Source organism: Dermochelys coriacea, chromosome 25 (assembly GCF_009764565.3).
Source record: "Dermochelys coriacea isolate rDerCor1 chromosome 25, rDerCor1.pri.v4, whole genome shotgun sequence".
NCBI classification, from domain to species: domain Eukaryota; kingdom Metazoa; phylum Chordata; order Testudines; family Dermochelyidae; genus Dermochelys; species Dermochelys coriacea.
Genome location: NC_050092.1, coordinates 11727182 through 11743203, shown reverse-complemented (window position 1 = coordinate 11743203; position 16022 = coordinate 11727182). Strand labels below are relative to the sequence as shown.

Below are 16022 nucleotides of genomic sequence, written 5' to 3'. Positions count from 1 at the left end.
ACTCATGCGCCGTTACTGCACAGAGTGACGGTGGGGGGCACACTGCAAGGAGGGGAGTGAGCCGCTAATTCTGCCACCCACTGACCTTTCCTAGAGTCTCAGCCAATTGAGATCACCAACGACAGGAGTTGGATGGTCTCCAGTGGATGCCAAAAGATTGAGAAGAGGTGATAAGAGCACAGGAAGAGGGAGGGCCGACTAATGGATGTCCTTGGCCAAGTCACTCCCCTCTCTGTGCCTCAAGTGGGCTTCAGGATACTCCCTGACCGCGGAGGCTGTGAGGCCCCACTGAGAGAGGGCTTTGCAGTCCTTCTCCCGAAGGAACTAGGAGGTCAGTATCAGATTAGGACCCTGGAGGCAGATGGTGCCATTTGTGAGACCCACTTCCTAGCACAGGCTCTGGGACAGGAAGGAGGAGAACCAGATTTTCTCCCGTTCCAGCCCACTCCTCCCCCTAGGTGATGCTCATCTTCTCTGCCATTTGAGGCGGCAGGTGGGGATTCGCTAGCCCTCAGGGAGACACACTAAGCAGATCACTCCTACTCCCAGCTGGAAGGCTGAGCACAGCACCAACCCAGCCTCAGACACTGGCCAGAGCTAAGGAGCCTTCACCAATATCAGGGTCAAAAATCCCAGGGATGGGCCACGGCCAACGGCCATCCCAGTACACGGAAATATATTGGGTACTTCCATGCCATTCAGGAAGGATCTCTCTCCTTCTCCTAATCTGGGAATGAAGCCAGCTCAGCGCTTCCATGTCGGAGGATTGGGAAGATCTCAGGACGCCTGGTGTCTGGGGAAGATGGAGCAGCACGCTCCAGGCAGGGGGTTAGACACTTTCTGGCCAGCAGCACGCTCCTCCCAGAAATGCAAACAGTAGCATGAGCACTGACAGGAATCCCTACAGGCATATGCAGAAGACCATTTCACAGGGAGAGCTGAGGTGGGTGATCAGGGTGGGTGGGGAGCAGAGTTTTGGTTCTAACTCCCTGCAAGCCATTACTACGCAGAAGGAGGTAAGATCAGAGTCTAAGGCTGCCCCACTGGGTCGTTGGCACCTAGGTTTGCCCAGCACTAATCCTTCCATTCAGGTGGATTGTTCCACAAGCTGGTGCCAGGGGGTGAAGAATGTGACTTAGACGAAACCTTCAGCATGGTTCTCCATGGAGATGCACCCCACTAAGGGGACCCCTCACAGACCAACCCTACATGCATCTGGGGCGACTGCTCCCAGCTTCACGCAGCCAGACTACAGGTGGGGCAGGAACACCCCCACAATCAGCACGTCACCTGCAGAGGAGCACTGTGCAATTTGGCTGGTGCAAACCACGGGCTCCGTTCCACAGGCTAAACCTGCCTCAGAAGAAGGTCACACACGGCAAGTTGGGGCTTTTGTTTTCTTTAATTGACCAAAGCAATATATCGGCATCAATCTGTCTCACGCCATCTGTACAAACGAGCAGGGGAGGGAGGGGGAGTCGGGCCCAGCCCCAGTCCATGGCTTCTGCACATCGACAACAGAATCCCTGCAATACACACAAGTGGAAAGGTTTGAAAGGGATTCAGGCTAAGGGAACAATGAGGAACACAGTGCCTTTCCTCTGGAGGCTTGGAAGTTGTTCATGGCCAACAGCCATTTTGTGGCCTATGTGAAACAAGGTATTGAAAACCACGAGCACCCTTGACAGCCCCAGGGGAGCAAACCAGGCATACAGACCAAGCTCTCTTCTCATCCATGAAGATGACCAGGGGCTAACAGCTGGGCAACCTGTCCTCTTATATCTGCTCAGGTGGTCTCTGGGGCTTCCCGTGCAGCACCTTTCAAACCCAGCAGGCACTCAGCCAAGCGCCAAGGCTCAGCATGCCATATGCTGGCAGGATCGGGCACTGAGCTCAGGGGGCACTGGGCAGAACCACAGAGACAGAAGAAATTCGCTCTCACTGAGGAGATCAGTGTCAAAATGTGGGCGGAGGCATGTGTAGCTATTTAGCTTGGGATGGCACAGCCTGCCATACCCCCCACCTGTAAGTCAGACTCCCACTACCACCCCATCCCCAAATTTGCCCTGCCGTGTCCGAGGCTATATCTAGAAGCCTTCAGACCCCACAGCGAAGTCTGTTAATAGCAGTGACATATTAATCAGAGTGCCACAATGAATGCGGAGACTCCAGCTTGAGTCAGGAACCGATTGTGTCCTGGCATTAGCTACCTTCTAGTCACTCGCTAACCAGGCACCCCTCCTGCCCTGCAGCCATGATCAGAGTCTAACCTGGCCCATGCTGCCATCTAATGGCAGAGGTCTGCTATGGCAGGGCCATACCCCCAACTGCTTTAGCGTCTGCATCTGGTTGTTCACCAAGGGTCAGGGCGGCAAGTGGGTTCCCTCCTCGGACAGGGCAGTCAGGGAAGCTTGGCTGTCGATACATCAGTCTCCCACTGGGCTGAGTGGCCCTGCGCCACTGCCTCAGCCCTTCTAGATGGGGCTTCAAAGAGGACTGAGTTAACATCAAAGATCGGGAGCTCCCCACCAGGCCACGTTACAGATGAAGTGAGCTGTATGCTCAAATAAATTTGTTAGTCTCTAAGGTGCCACAAGTCCTCTTTTTCTTGTTACAGAAGACGCTTACCCTAATTACTCCAGGGCTTTTACAAGGGCCTCGCTGGCTTCTATGTTAATCTGGGCTTCTACTTTAGCCGTTTCGTCAGGTGCTGCAGCCAGCTGGGATAAGGCCTTATCCAGATTCGACTTAGCAGTCTGTAAACACACAAGCAAGGGGGAGAGTGGTCACCGGGGGATTAGGAGCAGGAAGGTACGTCAGAGCACAGCTGCCTCTGGCACTGCTGGGGATTCTGGGGCTGGAACAGCTATACCCTGAAGTGCACCACTGAGCTGAGCAGGTGGCTGTTATTACGGGGACTGGACGTAATGAGCTGGGCCCCATGCCGGCACTGGCTGCCCAGGGACACCCTTATATCACACACTACTCATTCAAGTCAAGCCCCTTTTCAAGCACACAGGACCTACGAGGGCAAATTTGTCTCAGCAGAGGCCATGGAGACAGACCAAGTGACCTTCTCAGTCAGGGGCTCTGTCTGGGGTGTCCCTGGGCTATGGTTAGACAGGACCTGCTGCCCCAAGTCAGCCAGCCAGGCCCCTTTCCCCAGGGCAGCTGTCACTTTAAAAGAGTCAGCAGCGCTGCCGTAACAACTGCTCTTAAAGGGCAAGGGCGTATTCAGCAATGCCACAACAGGCAACTGCTGAGCCAGCAGCATTAAAACCCTTCCTGGGAGGGCACCGAGGAGGCTTGTCCTTGGCAGCTGGAGCAAACTCCAGCAGCCCAATGTTGCAGCCTTTGCAGCACACGCCAGCCCTGCGCACCGGCACTCATCCACACGCAGCGTGTGTAGAGGCTCTTCCGGGGGTGTGAGGCCAGCCTGGGCATCGGACAGCCTATTACAGGGCCCCATGTTTAAAAGATGGGCCCCCCAAGACTTTGAAGCAGGTGTGGCGTTGCGAAAGATCGCTGAACACTCCAGGACAAAGGGAGGCAGCTCGCAGGGAGGGGTTAACTCAGCTTCTGTCCCCTGCATCCTTTACAGGAAGATTTAATTCTATGATCCTGGGCAGTGGGTGGAGAGTTCAGGGTGAGGAAACAGACCTTGATCTGGGAAAGCCTTCCTCAGCCACAAGAAGCTCCTGAGACAGGCAGCCCACGCAGGAAGAATGGGGAGCGAATCTCCCACAGGAGACCTCAGCATGTAGTCGGATTCTTTGCCCTGCTAGCACGTGGGGCCCAGCCCAGCCTGTTCCCCGCCACCCAGGGTGGGCAAGCGACTGCAGGGTACTCACAGTGAGATCCAGCATGTCCAAAGCGGCCACCTCTTCTGCCAGCAGCTGCACAGAGGAGTCTGCATTGACTGTGATGGAACCACTGCTCACTGCAAACACAACAGCAGGGGGACGGAGTCAGCGGCTGTACTGGGTGGCCCCCAGATACAAGGCAGGGCTGCGAGCTAAGCCTGGTTTGTGGGGCCAGGTCACAGGACCACGGTGGCAGGAAGGAGTCACAATGGCTGATACCCCCGTCTGTACCTAGTGAAGCTTACACATTCTTAGCCCACCCCCCACAGCAGGTCTGTTGTCAACTATCACTGCCCCAGGCATCAGGTGCTCTAGTCACCAGGATAGACTACCCAGACCTGCCAGGGGATTGGCGCACGCTCCAATGGTGGATCTTCACTTGCCACTCACCCAGGTAATTTCTTCGCTTGTTCTAGGACTCCTACAGCATCCTCCAGCTGAACACCTCTATGCACTTCTTGGAGGGCTCACAAGCCTGCCAGACTCCCTCCCCTGCCCCAGGAAGGAGGGATTATCCCCATTTTACTGACAGAAGGGCTGAGGCAGAGAGATGAAGTGGCTTACCCAGACTCACACAGTACTAGAGCCATAAATAGGACTCAGGAGTCCAGATTCCCAAGAATCCATCCATTGAACAACAGCTCCCTCCCAGACCCACAGAGAGGACCTAGGAGGAGTCCAGGCTCCCATGATCAATGGTGAAACAAAGATTCTTCCCTACGATAACCCCAAAGGAGAGTCCTTCCCAGACAACAATTCCTCCCTGAGGCCTCCTTTCACACTTTCAGGACCCCACCCAGTTTCACACACCAAAGTACTTGGTCACTGTGCCATCCTCAGCAAAGACCGTCACAACTCCGGGTTTCAGGACCTGCAGGGTGGGAACGTGAGCCGCCAAGATGCCGAAGGAGCCGCTCAGTGTGGGAACGTCCACCTGCTTCACGGTGGCTCCGTTGTACAACACCTGAGAGAGGGGAAGGGTGGTTAGGAGCAGTTCTCTACCCCGACAGCAGGAGGCAGTACCAGGCAGACATCAAGGGTCCCTCATCCCATCCTGTAGCTCACTGGCTGAGCAAGGGCCAGAAGGGACCCGGGGAGTCTGCTGTCACAGCATGGGCACAACCTGCTGAGTTAACAGTATCCCTGCCCTGCCCTCCCAGGCTGAAGGGGCGAGCGGGTTCAGTGTAAGCGTACAGCCAGAATGCATCAGAAGGGTGGGACTCAGGAGGTGGGGAGGGAGTGGGCCTGGCAAACACCGATTAGGAAAGCGCTCCAAGCGCAGGGGGGCGGCGTGAAGAGTCATGGAGTCGGGAGTGGGCGAGAGAGACAAAGGGAGCGGTTTGGAGAAGCTTGGGAAGAGCGTAGGGAGGCCTTAAAGTGAACCTTGGCCGAGGAGGCTGATAGAAGAGAGATAGTGAGGCAGGCTCCTCGCAAGTCCTGCCTTGCAGTGTTAATGCTCTATTCCAGCCCTGGGCATCCCCCGCCCCCCCACGGCACTCTGCCAGTGTAACCTCAGACCGGAACTGCAGCACCCCCTGCTGGTCCAAACCTTGGGCACCCACCCTGCTCCCCCCATGCACCTCAATCCTAACCTGCAGCATCCTTGCTATCCCAGCTCCGGAACATCCCCCACACAGCTCTGCCAGTGCACCTCAATCCCAACCCACAGCACCTCAGTTAGCCCAGTCCTGAGGCCCCATGCTAATCCTGGGCGTCTCCGTAGCAGGAGACGCAAGCCATGCCAACCCACACACAAGAGCCACCAGCACCATTAGGAATCAGACAGACCAAACATCTCGCTTGTGAGCCAACCCTGGCTACACAGGAATGGGGAACACAGCAGCTCCAAAAAGGCAGGACTGGAGCGTCATGAATGCTGAATGTAAGGGGTGTGGCAAACTGGAGAAGTGTGGGTGCAGAGCTGGCATAGCAGGGGGTGCTGCAGAGTCAAGAATGTACTTAGGCTGTAAGATCCTCAGGGCAGAGCTCGCCTTTCACTGTGTGTGCAGTGCCCAACATACTGGGGCCCTGATCTACAACTGGGGTCCCCAGTGCTACTGCAGCACAAACTAACAACAGAGCTGGGAGCTTCAGAACTGGGTGCTGCAGGGTCAGGTTAAGGTGCACTGGCTGAGCTGCATGGGGGCCCCAGGACCAGGCTAGCAGGCTGGGGGTTCAGGTTCAGGATTAAAGAACACTAGCAAAGCAGCCTGGAAGATTAGGTCATAATCTGATAATCCAGTGTATTGTGCCTGAACTACTGTCTCCATCTCTTAAAACAAAGATTTCTAAATCCCTTCCACCCCCAATGGTTGCTCCGTTAGGGCCTGACCCCTGCCTTCCCCCCTGCTTGCACTGGGCAGCCAGGGCAGATCATTTGCCCAGCATCTGCTCAGGCATTTCTCTCCCTTTAGCAGAGAGCTCGTGCTGGATTTAAACAGGCCGCGGACAACACTTCTCTACCAGGCAGACACTCTTTCCAGGGTCTGTTATCGCTATGGAACAATCCACAGAGGTTAGATGCATAAATGGCATTTCATGGCTCCCATCAGAGCGTTGGGGTCCGCACCCACCTCCTCCCCTCAGTGCTGCCAGAGCCCCTTGCTCTCACAGGGCTGGCAGTGACCTTCAGAGCATGATGCAGGGCACTACACCCAGGCTCCTGATTGTGTGCGTATCTGGGTGTGTGTCTGTGTGTGACAGAATTCCACACCTGGGGACCCTTCCTTGCCATCCCCACATGGCACAGCTGCCGCACGCTCTAGGATGGGGCTGCATGTTCCGGCACAGGTCTAATTGGGACATACCGGCACCCTGCAGAGAACGCCCTGTGCCAGCCACAAGGCAGGCTCCAAGGGGAAGTTCACAGAGGAGACAGGAAAACAAACAGCCCAGCCTCGAAGGAGAAGAGACCTGGCCGGTTGGGGACCAGCATGACCAGTGCTAACACTGCAGACCGCTAGGAGCTGGGGGCAAGGCCTGGCCTCTCCCCTACTTAGGGAGCCCCCAGGCCAAGAAGTGCAGGGAGATGTGATGGGGGGTTTAATTCCCCCCTTCACTCCCAGGAATCACCCCCCCCCCACACACACACACTAAGGGCCCCACCCCTTGTACCCCCCTGGCTCAGGCTAAGACTCCCCCTTCTCCCCCAGGCTCAGCCTAGGACCCCCACACACCCCTCGTACCCCCCGGTTTCAGCCTAGGACCCCCACACACCCCTCGTACCCCCCGGTTTCGGCCTAGGACCCCCACACACCCCTCGTACCCCCCGGTTTCGGCCTAGGACCCCCACACACCCCTCGTACCCCCCGGTTTCGGCCTAGGACCCCCACACACCCCTCGTACCCCCCGGTTTCGGCCTAGGACCCCCACACACCCCTCGTACCCCCCGGTTTCGGCCTAGGACCCCCACACACCCTCTTCATACCCCCCAGGCCCGGCCTAGGACCCTCCCACACACACCCTCGTACCCCCCAGGCCCGGCCGAGGACCCCCCCACACACACCCTCGTACCCCCCAGGCCCGGCCGAGGACCCCCCCACACACACCCTCGTACCCCCCAGGCCCGGCCGAGGACCCCCCCCCCACACCCTCGTACCCCCCAGGCCCGGCCGAGGACCCCCACACACACCCTCGTACCCCCCAGGCCCGGCCGAGGACCCCCACACACACACCCTCGTACCCCCCCGGCCCGGCCGAGGACCCCCCCCACACACACCCTCGTACCCCCCCCACACACACCCTCGTACCCCCCCGGCCCGGCCGAGGACCCCCCCCCACACACACCCTCGTACCCCCCCGGCCCGGCCGAGGACCCCCCCCCCACACCCTCGTACCCCCCCGGCCCGGCCTAGGACCCCCCCACACACACCCTCGTACCCCCCCCGGCCCGGCCGAGGACCCCCCCACACACACCCCCTCGTACCCCCCCGGCCCGGCCGAGGACCCCCCCACACAGACCCTCGTACCCCCCCGGCCCGGCCGAGGACCCCCCCACACAGACCCTCGTACCCCCCCGGCCCGGCCGAGGACCCCCCCACACACACCCTCGTACCCCCCCGGCCCGGCCGAGGACCCCCCCCACACACACCCTCGTACCCCCCCGGCCCGGCCGAGGACCCCCCCCACACACACCCTCGTACCCCCCCGGCCCGGCCGAGGACCCCCCCACACACCCTCGTACCCCCCAGGCCCGGCCGAGGACCCCCCCACACACACCCTCGTACCCCCCCGGCCCGGCCTAGGACCCCCCCCCACACAAACCCTCGTACCCCCCCGGCCCGGCCTAGGACCCCCCCCCACACAAACCCTCGTACCCCCCCGGCCCGGCCTAGGACCCCCCCACACACAAACCCTCGTACCCCCCCGGCCCGGCCTAGGACCCCCCCCACACAAACCCTCGTACCCCCCCGGCCCGGCCTAGGACCCCCCCACACACACCCTCGTACCCCCCAGGCCCGGTCTAGGACCCCCCCACACACCCTCGTACCCCCCCGGCCCGGCCGAGGACCCCCCCACACACACCCTCGTACCCCCCCGGCCCGGCCGAGGACCCCCCCACACACACCCTCGTACCCCCCCGGCCCGGCCGAGGACCCCCCCCCACACACCCTCGTACCCCCCCGGCCCGGCCTAGGACCCCCCCCCACACCCTCGTACCCCCCGGCCCGGCCGAGGACCCCCCCCCACACACCCTCGTACCCCCCCGGCCCGGCCTAGGACCCCCCCCCACACCCTCGTACCCCCCGGCCCGGCCGAGGACCCCCCCCCCCTACACCCTCGTACCCCCCCGGCCCGGCCGAGGACCCCCCCACACACACCCTCGTACCCCCCCGGCCCGGCCGAGGACCCCCCCACACACACCCTCGTACCCCCCCGGCCCGGCCTAGGACCCCCCCCCACACCCTCGTACCCCCCAGGCCCGGCCGAGGACCCCCCCACACACCCTCGTACCCCCCCGGCCCGGCCGAGGACCCCGGCACCTGCGTGGGCGAGGCGAAGGTGAAGGACATCTGGGCCGGGCCGGCGGCCGCCTCGGCGTAGGAGCGAGCCGGGGCGCCGAGGCCGGGCAGGCGCAGGGCGCGGGGCCCGAGGGCGAGGAGGCGGCGGGCGGGCAGCATGGCGGGGCCGGGGCGGGCGCGGAGCGGGGAGGCCACCAAGGGCAACGGGGCCAGCGCGGGGCACCCTGGGATCGGGACGGACCGCCACTCCCACAATGCACCGCGCGAGGGGCCCGCGAGCGCCGGTGGGAATCGCCGCCCTGATCGCGCTAGAGACCACAAATCCCATAAGGCACCAGGGCAAGCGGGAGGGGGCCCGCGGCTGCCGCGAGGTCTCATGGGAATGGTAGTCCTGGTAACGCCACAAACTACAAATCCCATGATGCACTAGGGCGAGGGGGCCCTGCTGCCGCGAGACCTCCTGGGAATTGAAGTACTCATCAAAATAAAACTGAGGCTATGAATCCCACCATGCACTGGGGCAGGCCTCCGCTGCCTCTAGGACTCCTGGGAGTTGTAGTTTTTGCTCCTGTGCCCCGCTATTTACGTCCCACCTGTTTGTTTATTGTAGGGTCGGTTTTTCCTCCTACCCCTCCACAAACCACTCCATAGTATCTGTGACCAGTGCTCTTCGTCCCAGCATCCATTTCCACCCAGCCGGTAGCGGCATGCACAGGGCCAGTTGCACGCAGAGCAGAGACCATTTTATTAATAAAAGTAGGGTATTGGAGTTACCTATAAAGAAACGATGTGATTTACAGCTGTGTAACAGGACTCAGCCAGCTTATCCTGGCCCTGCCAATTATCTTGGGAGGGAGAGTCCCTGTGCCACTGTTTTGCATTCATTTTTAGGCAGTGTTAATAATAATAATTAATAAATAATGTCATTAATTAATAAATATACTTAGCTCATGTCCAATGCTTTTCATCTTCAGCTCTCAAAGCCCTTTACAGAGGAAGTCAGTATCACTATCCCCATGTTGTGGATGGGGAAACCAAGGCACAGGGAGAGAATCACTTGACCAAAGAAAAATATTTTCCTCTTGTGAGGAAAGCTTTTTAATTTTCTTTCCCCTGCAGCCTGTGTGTGTGTCTGACACATAAAATCCCTCTGGCGTATTTAAATCTCTGTCTCTTACATCTCAACAGCCTTGAAACGCAGTCCCACAAAACCCAAAATGTGCAACAGGAAAAAAAATCAGTTTAGTTTAAACTCCACCAATTCTTTCGCTATTGTCTCAATAGTCTCTGGAACCACCATGCCACTAACAGTGCTTGAGACTCAGCAGCTACCATGTACCTGTTCAGAAATGGACACACAGAGGGACTGTGTACTGTGCATATTATCAGCTCTTTGTATGGAGGCCTGAGAAACAGCAGTCTTTATGCCCAATTCTGAATCATGATAGAATGAATGGAGGGGAATGTGAAGAGGGCCTCACAAGGAAAGTGTGTGTGTTACCTTGCAGTGTATACACAACCACCCTATGACACCAGAAGAGGGCACTCCATGCATGGAGATAGGATCCATTCAATCTTCTTGCCAGTGACAGGCATTTCATACATCACAAGGAGGAAACATCAACAGGAAAAGCTCCATCTTTAAAAGGAAACCCAGTTTGTCCCTGCATGACTGACTGGTGGGAGGGTTTGCAGGTGTCTCTAGGTATGAAGGAAACATAGAAGATTAGGGTTGGAAGAGACCTCAGGAGGTCATCTAGTCCAACCCCCTGCTCAAAGCAGGACCAACACCAACTAAATCATCCCAGCCAGGGCTTTGTCAAGCCGGGCCTTAAAAACCTCTAAGGATGGAGATTCCACCATCTCCCTAGGGAACCCCTTCCAGTGCTTCACCATCCTCCTAGTGAAATAGTTTTTCCTAATATCCAATCTAGACCTCCCGCACTGCAATTGAGACCATGGTTCCTTGTTCTGTCATCTGCCACCACTGAGAACAGCCGAGCTCCATCCTCTTTGGAACCCCCCTTCAGGTAGTTGAAGGCTGCTATCAAATCCCCCCTCACTCTTCTCTCCTGCAGACTAAACAAGCCCAGTTCCCTCAGCCTCTCCTCATAAGTCATGTGCCCCAGCCCCCTGATCATTTTCGTTGCCCTCCGCTGGACTCTCTCCAGTTTGTCCACATCCTTTCTGTAGTGTAGGTCTGTAGTTCCCCAGATTCTCCTTCTTCCCTTTTCTAAAGATGGGCCCTATATTTGCCTTTTTCCAATCTCCACGAATTTTCAAAGATAATGGCCAATGGCTCTACAATCACATCAGCCAACTCCCTCAGCATCTTCGGATGTATTAGATTCGGCCCCATGGACTTGTGCATGTCCAGCTTTTCTAAACAGTCCTTAACCTGTTCTTTCACCACTGAGGGCACTCACCTTCTCCCCACACTGTGCTGCCCTCAGGGCAGCAGTCTGGGAGCTGATCTTGTCTGTGAAGACCAAAGCAAAAAAGCATTGAGTACTTCAGCTTTTTCCACATCATCTGTCACTAGGTTGCCTCCCCCATTCTGTAAGGGTCCCACACTTTCCCTGACCTTCTTCATGTTGCTAATATACCTGTAGAAACCCTTCTGGTTACCCTTCACATCCCTTGCTAGCTGCAGGGACAGGCAGATGGATCAGATTAGATGGGACGAGTCCCCAGGACAGTCCCATCCATTGGGTCAGATTTGTATGAGCACAAATTAGATTTGAGAATATAATATGAATTTCAGATACATGGTATAGCCTCAGAGTTGGCCCCTCATGCGCCCTCCTGCACCCCCATCCTTGACCCCAGAAAACCCCATCCACTCCTTCATCAATTATCACCCGCTCCCAAGCCAAGACCCAGCTCCTTCCAGCTCCTTAGCCGCCTCCCTCTGCACTTGTCAGTGCATGGGTTTCTATCAGTATTTGTTAGATACAAAGAAAATAGATCCAGGGGTTCCAGTCAATAACACGAGAGAGAGAGAGAGAGAGAGAGAGAGAGAGAGAGCGCTACAGATCCGTCAAGGGAGTTTAGCTGACACCATGGTAATAAACCAAAGCCCCAGTGGCTTGCGGTGGCCTGATTCACAGTTTTCTTCCCCTGCTGTTGCATTCTGTGGGCCTGAGTCTCTGTTACTCTGATCCTGCACTTGGGGTGCTCTGTTGTATTCTGAGGCCATGCCCAGCCCCCAGTGGAAGTTAGAGCAGCCTGAGGGCTGCTCTAACTTGTACTCCACTTCCCTTTGTCCCTGGGAAGCAGAAAATAGCTGTAATGCACTGCGCTCTGGCCACACATCCTACACACGCCCCACGCCAGGGGCTGGGAGCAGGGACAGTGAAAAACCCTTGTGGCCATTCTACACTGGCTGGAGAGGCCCCTGCCTAAGAGGGCTGGTTCTGAACACTCTATGCTGTAAAGGTGCCTAAGAGTAACAGTAACTCAGGCCCTGGATGTTTAAAGGTAATCACCAAACTCCAGATTCAGAGAAACCTGCATGGACCCCAGCCCACTACACCCTGACTCTTCCATGAGGACAGCGCCAGTCCCTAACGCCAGCCGCTGGTGCCCCCAGGCATCAGGGCAGTTGAAACCCAGATCCCAATCTTTGGTGAGACTCCATTGGAGTCATTGGGGTAGCACCAGGTTGGACACAGGAGGATCAAGAGGGGCAAACAGAAGCAATAGGATTAAAGGTTGCAGGGGGTTAAGTGTTGAGAGCATGCTGGGGTGGGGGGAATTGGGATATCAGACAGGACTCTGCCACACATGCAGTGAGACCTCAGGGTGTCTGAACAGGGCTGGCCTGTCAGGACCTGATCCTGCAAAGTGCTGAACACCCTTGACTCCCGGTAACTGAGGGGAGTTCTCGGCGCTGAGCCCCTTGCAGGACTGACCCATGTGCCAGGCAGAGGATTCCTAACCCAGTTACAATGCAGAGGAACAAACCACCTGATTAACGCCCCCCTACTTTTAACTGAGTGTATGGGGGTGGGGCTGCTAGAAACTAGCTCCCATCCCTGGCCCTAGAACCCCTGGGGTTGTCTCTAGAACCAGCTGGGTGCTACACTGGGGACACCCAGCTGTTATCTGCCTCTGCCCTGTCCTGCCACCACTGCCTCCAGCAGGCAAGAGCCCAGATCTGTCTGCCAGGCCCCATCCTGTCCATTGCTGGGTATTCCTTGAGGTGCCCTTCACCAGGGTATCTGGCCTCTAGGTCTGTGGTAGCCGGGGCCTCTCTGCAGGGACGAGAAGATGGAACTGAGAGAAAGGAAAGGCAAGAAGATGCCCTGGGGTCTGCTGGGAGAGGGTCTCTGCCCCCTTTCTGCCAGCTCTGCCTCACCCCTCGAGTCCTGGCTGATTCTCCCCAGGGCACCAGGCTAGAGGGAATGGGGGGCTCTAAAAGCAGAGGCTAAATCCATTGAAGTTCATGAGAGTTTTGCCAGAGACGGCACTCGGGGGGCGGGCGGGAGGCCGGGGGCCGAGTGGGCTCACCATACGGCCTAGGGAAGGGGGCGGCTCAGCCCAAGGAGGAGTCTATACCCCCCCAGGCTGCGCTTTGTCTCCCGCCTGGGCCCCGTGCTGAAGCCAGCCTCTGGCAGCCTCTTCACATTCTTCTCAACGCCAGCTCCTCCACCAAAGGCATCTGGAGGTGTCGGCATCAATGCGTGGGCACCACACGTCAGCGGGAGCCAGGGGGGAGCAGAAGCGAGGCTGCCAGGGCTGCCCACCCCCTTCCATTAATCCTCTCCTTCCAGCGAGCCCCTCCCCCTGCCATTAACCCACTGCCCTCCTCCTCTCTCCATTAACCCCCTCTTCTCCCCTCACCCCTTGGCTCCCCCATTAAATTTCCTTCCCTGCTCTCCTTCCTCTCCTCCTTCCTCTGCTTCTCCCCCAAAGCCCCACCCCCTGTTCCCTCTTCAGCCCCACGTGGGGGCACAAACATGCAGCCTGCTCCACCAGGCTCCTGGTTTGTTATCAAGGGTCTGGCGGGGGGGTGATTGTCCGTCTCCCACACCATGCACACATGCCCTCTGCACAGGGGGCTGGGAGCCCTGTCCCGGGGAAGGGGGCGCGGCTCAGCTGGACGGCTCCAATGGCTGAGTTATATCCTTCCTCCAGCACGCTTCTAACCTGCTTCTTTCATTCAGGAGCATGTTGCCACCTAGTGGTCAAGCTCACAGAGACGATAAAGGATCTACTACTATTGCCAGGGCAGGGAGCGCTCCCTTCGCTCAAGGAGCTGACGTCTGAGTTCAGAACTGCAGGTCAAGAGCTCCCGTCCCAGCTCCCATGGGGACAGGGGGGCCCAGTGGGAGCTGGCTCTGTTGTCTGTAGCACATGGAAGTGGGGCCAGCCCAGGGATGACCTGGGACACTTTAACCAGAGCTGTGCCTCACTTTCTCATCCAGCCCAGCCCTTGTTATCTCTCAGGCCAGGCCCCACGCCCTGGCCATCCAGCTGGGACAAACCGAGGAGCCGGTGATGCTGTCGCTGCCCTAAGCAGGGCTGATTTATTTGCTGTAGGACATAGGCTGCAGAGCCGGGGGCGGGGGGGTGGGCACCCGGGCTGTGGCTGGACCATTTTTTGGCTGGGGTAAACCTGCGAGGCACTGTGACCCCGTGTGCCAGGTGACAATGTCACTCACTCCAATTTGGAAGGGGTGGGTATAGGGGCTCATGGGGTGGGTGGGTCAGACTGCTGGGGAGGGGCACCTGTGAAAGGAAGAGATGGCTCACGGGGTAGGTGAGTCAGGTGTGGGGGGGGACCCAAATCTATGGCTCCCCACTTTAAAGGGTGCTCCACAGCCCCTGTGCTGGGGGCAGGCGTTCCCCGCTGGGTGCCAGGGCTCGCGGGTGGGTGGGGAAGGGGCTCCCAGGGACTCCCACTCCAGCTGGCTGGCAGCGCATAGTGCTTCCCTGAAGCATGGCTCCTGCAAGCCCCTGGCCCAATGGGTCTCTTCCTCCCCAGGGCAGGGGCCTCGCGAGCAGCTTCCTGCCCACTGTCTCACACTCCCTCCGGGGCAGGATTGGCAGCCTTGCCACATGCAGGGGAGCAGAGCTGCAGCCGGTGGCTCTGGGCTGCACCAGGCTCCCTGGGGAAGGGAGGTGATGCACTCCATGTGATTGGATTTAGCCACAGGGCTTCCAGTTGGCAAAGGGAAGCGAGCCTGCGTGGATGATGATGATGCATTCATTGAGGGGGATTCTGGAGCCCTGCCCACTCTCCAGGCTGCTCAGTTACTCGCAGGAGGAAATGTGACCTTGGGGCATGGCACCCTGAGAGTCATTCTCTTCCACCTGGGCTCCACTCAGTTCAGCCCGCAATCGCCATGTTCTGACTGCTCAGGATTGCCAGGGGGGCTAGAATTGAGGGCTGTTGGACCTGAAAGCCCAGACCTCCCAGACCTTGAGCTAAGGTAAGTGATTTGGCTCTAGCTGAGCCCCTGTCTACACTGGGTGTTTTGTGCATTGAAGTAGAAGCACCCAGTGCCGACTCCCAGCATAGACAGGCTTGCACAGGTGTGAGATGGGGCTGCACAGGTGTGAGATAGGGCTTGCACCAACACAGTGGGCCTATGTGAGGGGTGTAGTAGGATAGCCACAGTGACGTAGTCACACCAGAGCCAGTTTCTCTAGTCTAGACAAGCCCTGGGGTTTTCCAGCAGCCAATGCACCTCCCCTGGGGATGGAATCAAATGTCCCTATGCTGGAGCTTAACCCCTGGGACGGGGCAAAGGGAAAAGCAGCCAGTTCATGTTCCACAATTCCAGGCTGGGATATGTTGCTGGACCTGTGGCTAGGTTTGTGCCAATGTCATTTGCTCTCCTTGACACGCCTGGCAATCCCAGGATCTGTGTCCCAGGGGAGGGTTGGCTCAGCACCTCCTGGAGCCAGACATCTACAGCCCATGCCATTATATTCCCAGCACCCACATAGAAGGATTAAATAAAACCCTACAATCCTCTTGCTGGAAGGTTGTGATGTAACACAACTTTATTTCTTAGGATCCAGAATGACAGCACACAAGAACCTAAAAACAGAGAGAGAGAAAGAAGGCTGCTCCCGAAAACAGCGAGGCACAATCCACCCCCATCTTACGTTAGGCTGGATATCTACAGACTGACTGCTGCTAGTTGAGACCCAGATCTCACGCTTCCCTACAGAGCCCCTAGCTTGC

General features: G+C 58.0%; 2 protein-coding genes across 2 annotated transcripts in view; one reads left to right on the top strand and one right to left on the bottom strand.

The window, feature by feature from the left end:
- Positions 1–1383: 1383 nt before the first annotated feature.
- On the bottom strand, positions 1384–9013 carry ATP5F1D (ATP synthase F1 subunit delta). Its single transcript, XM_038383583.2, has 5 exons — positions 8846–9013; positions 4674–4827; positions 3852–3940; positions 2629–2756; positions 1384–1526 (listed from the first exon to the last, which is right to left on the bottom strand). Exons 1-4 carry the CDS (start codon positions 8981–8983, stop codon positions 2634–2636), a joined length of 504 nt encoding a protein of 167 aa, XP_038239511.1. The 5' UTR covers positions 8984–9013; the 3' UTR covers positions 1384–1526; positions 2629–2633.
- Positions 9014–15147: 6134 nt separating this feature from the next.
- The window catches only part of LOC119848490 (CACN subunit beta associated regulatory protein), a 31404-nt gene continuing 30529 nt past the window's right edge, over positions 15148–16022 (top strand). Inside the window, exon 1 of the mRNA XM_043502421.1 lies at positions 15148–15261. The gene's annotated coding sequence lies outside the window, so the exon portion shown is untranslated. The remainder of the gene's footprint in view (positions 15262–16022) is intronic.

Excerpts from the sequence above, each read along its gene's own strand:
- ATP5F1D (XM_038383583.2), bottom strand. The coding sequence starts at position 8,983 with ATGCTGCCCGCCCGCCGCCTCCTCGCCCTCGGGCCCCGCGCCCTGCGC. Across the intron at positions 4,828-8,845 it reads CCTTCGCCTCGCCCACGCAG|GTGTTGTACAACGGAGCCAC; the intron begins GTGCCGGGGTCC and ends CCCCTCTCTCAG. Across the intron at positions 2,757-3,851 it reads TGGACATGCTGGATCTCACT|ACTGCTAAGTCGAATCTGGA; the intron begins GTGAGTACCCTG and ends GTGTGTTTACAG.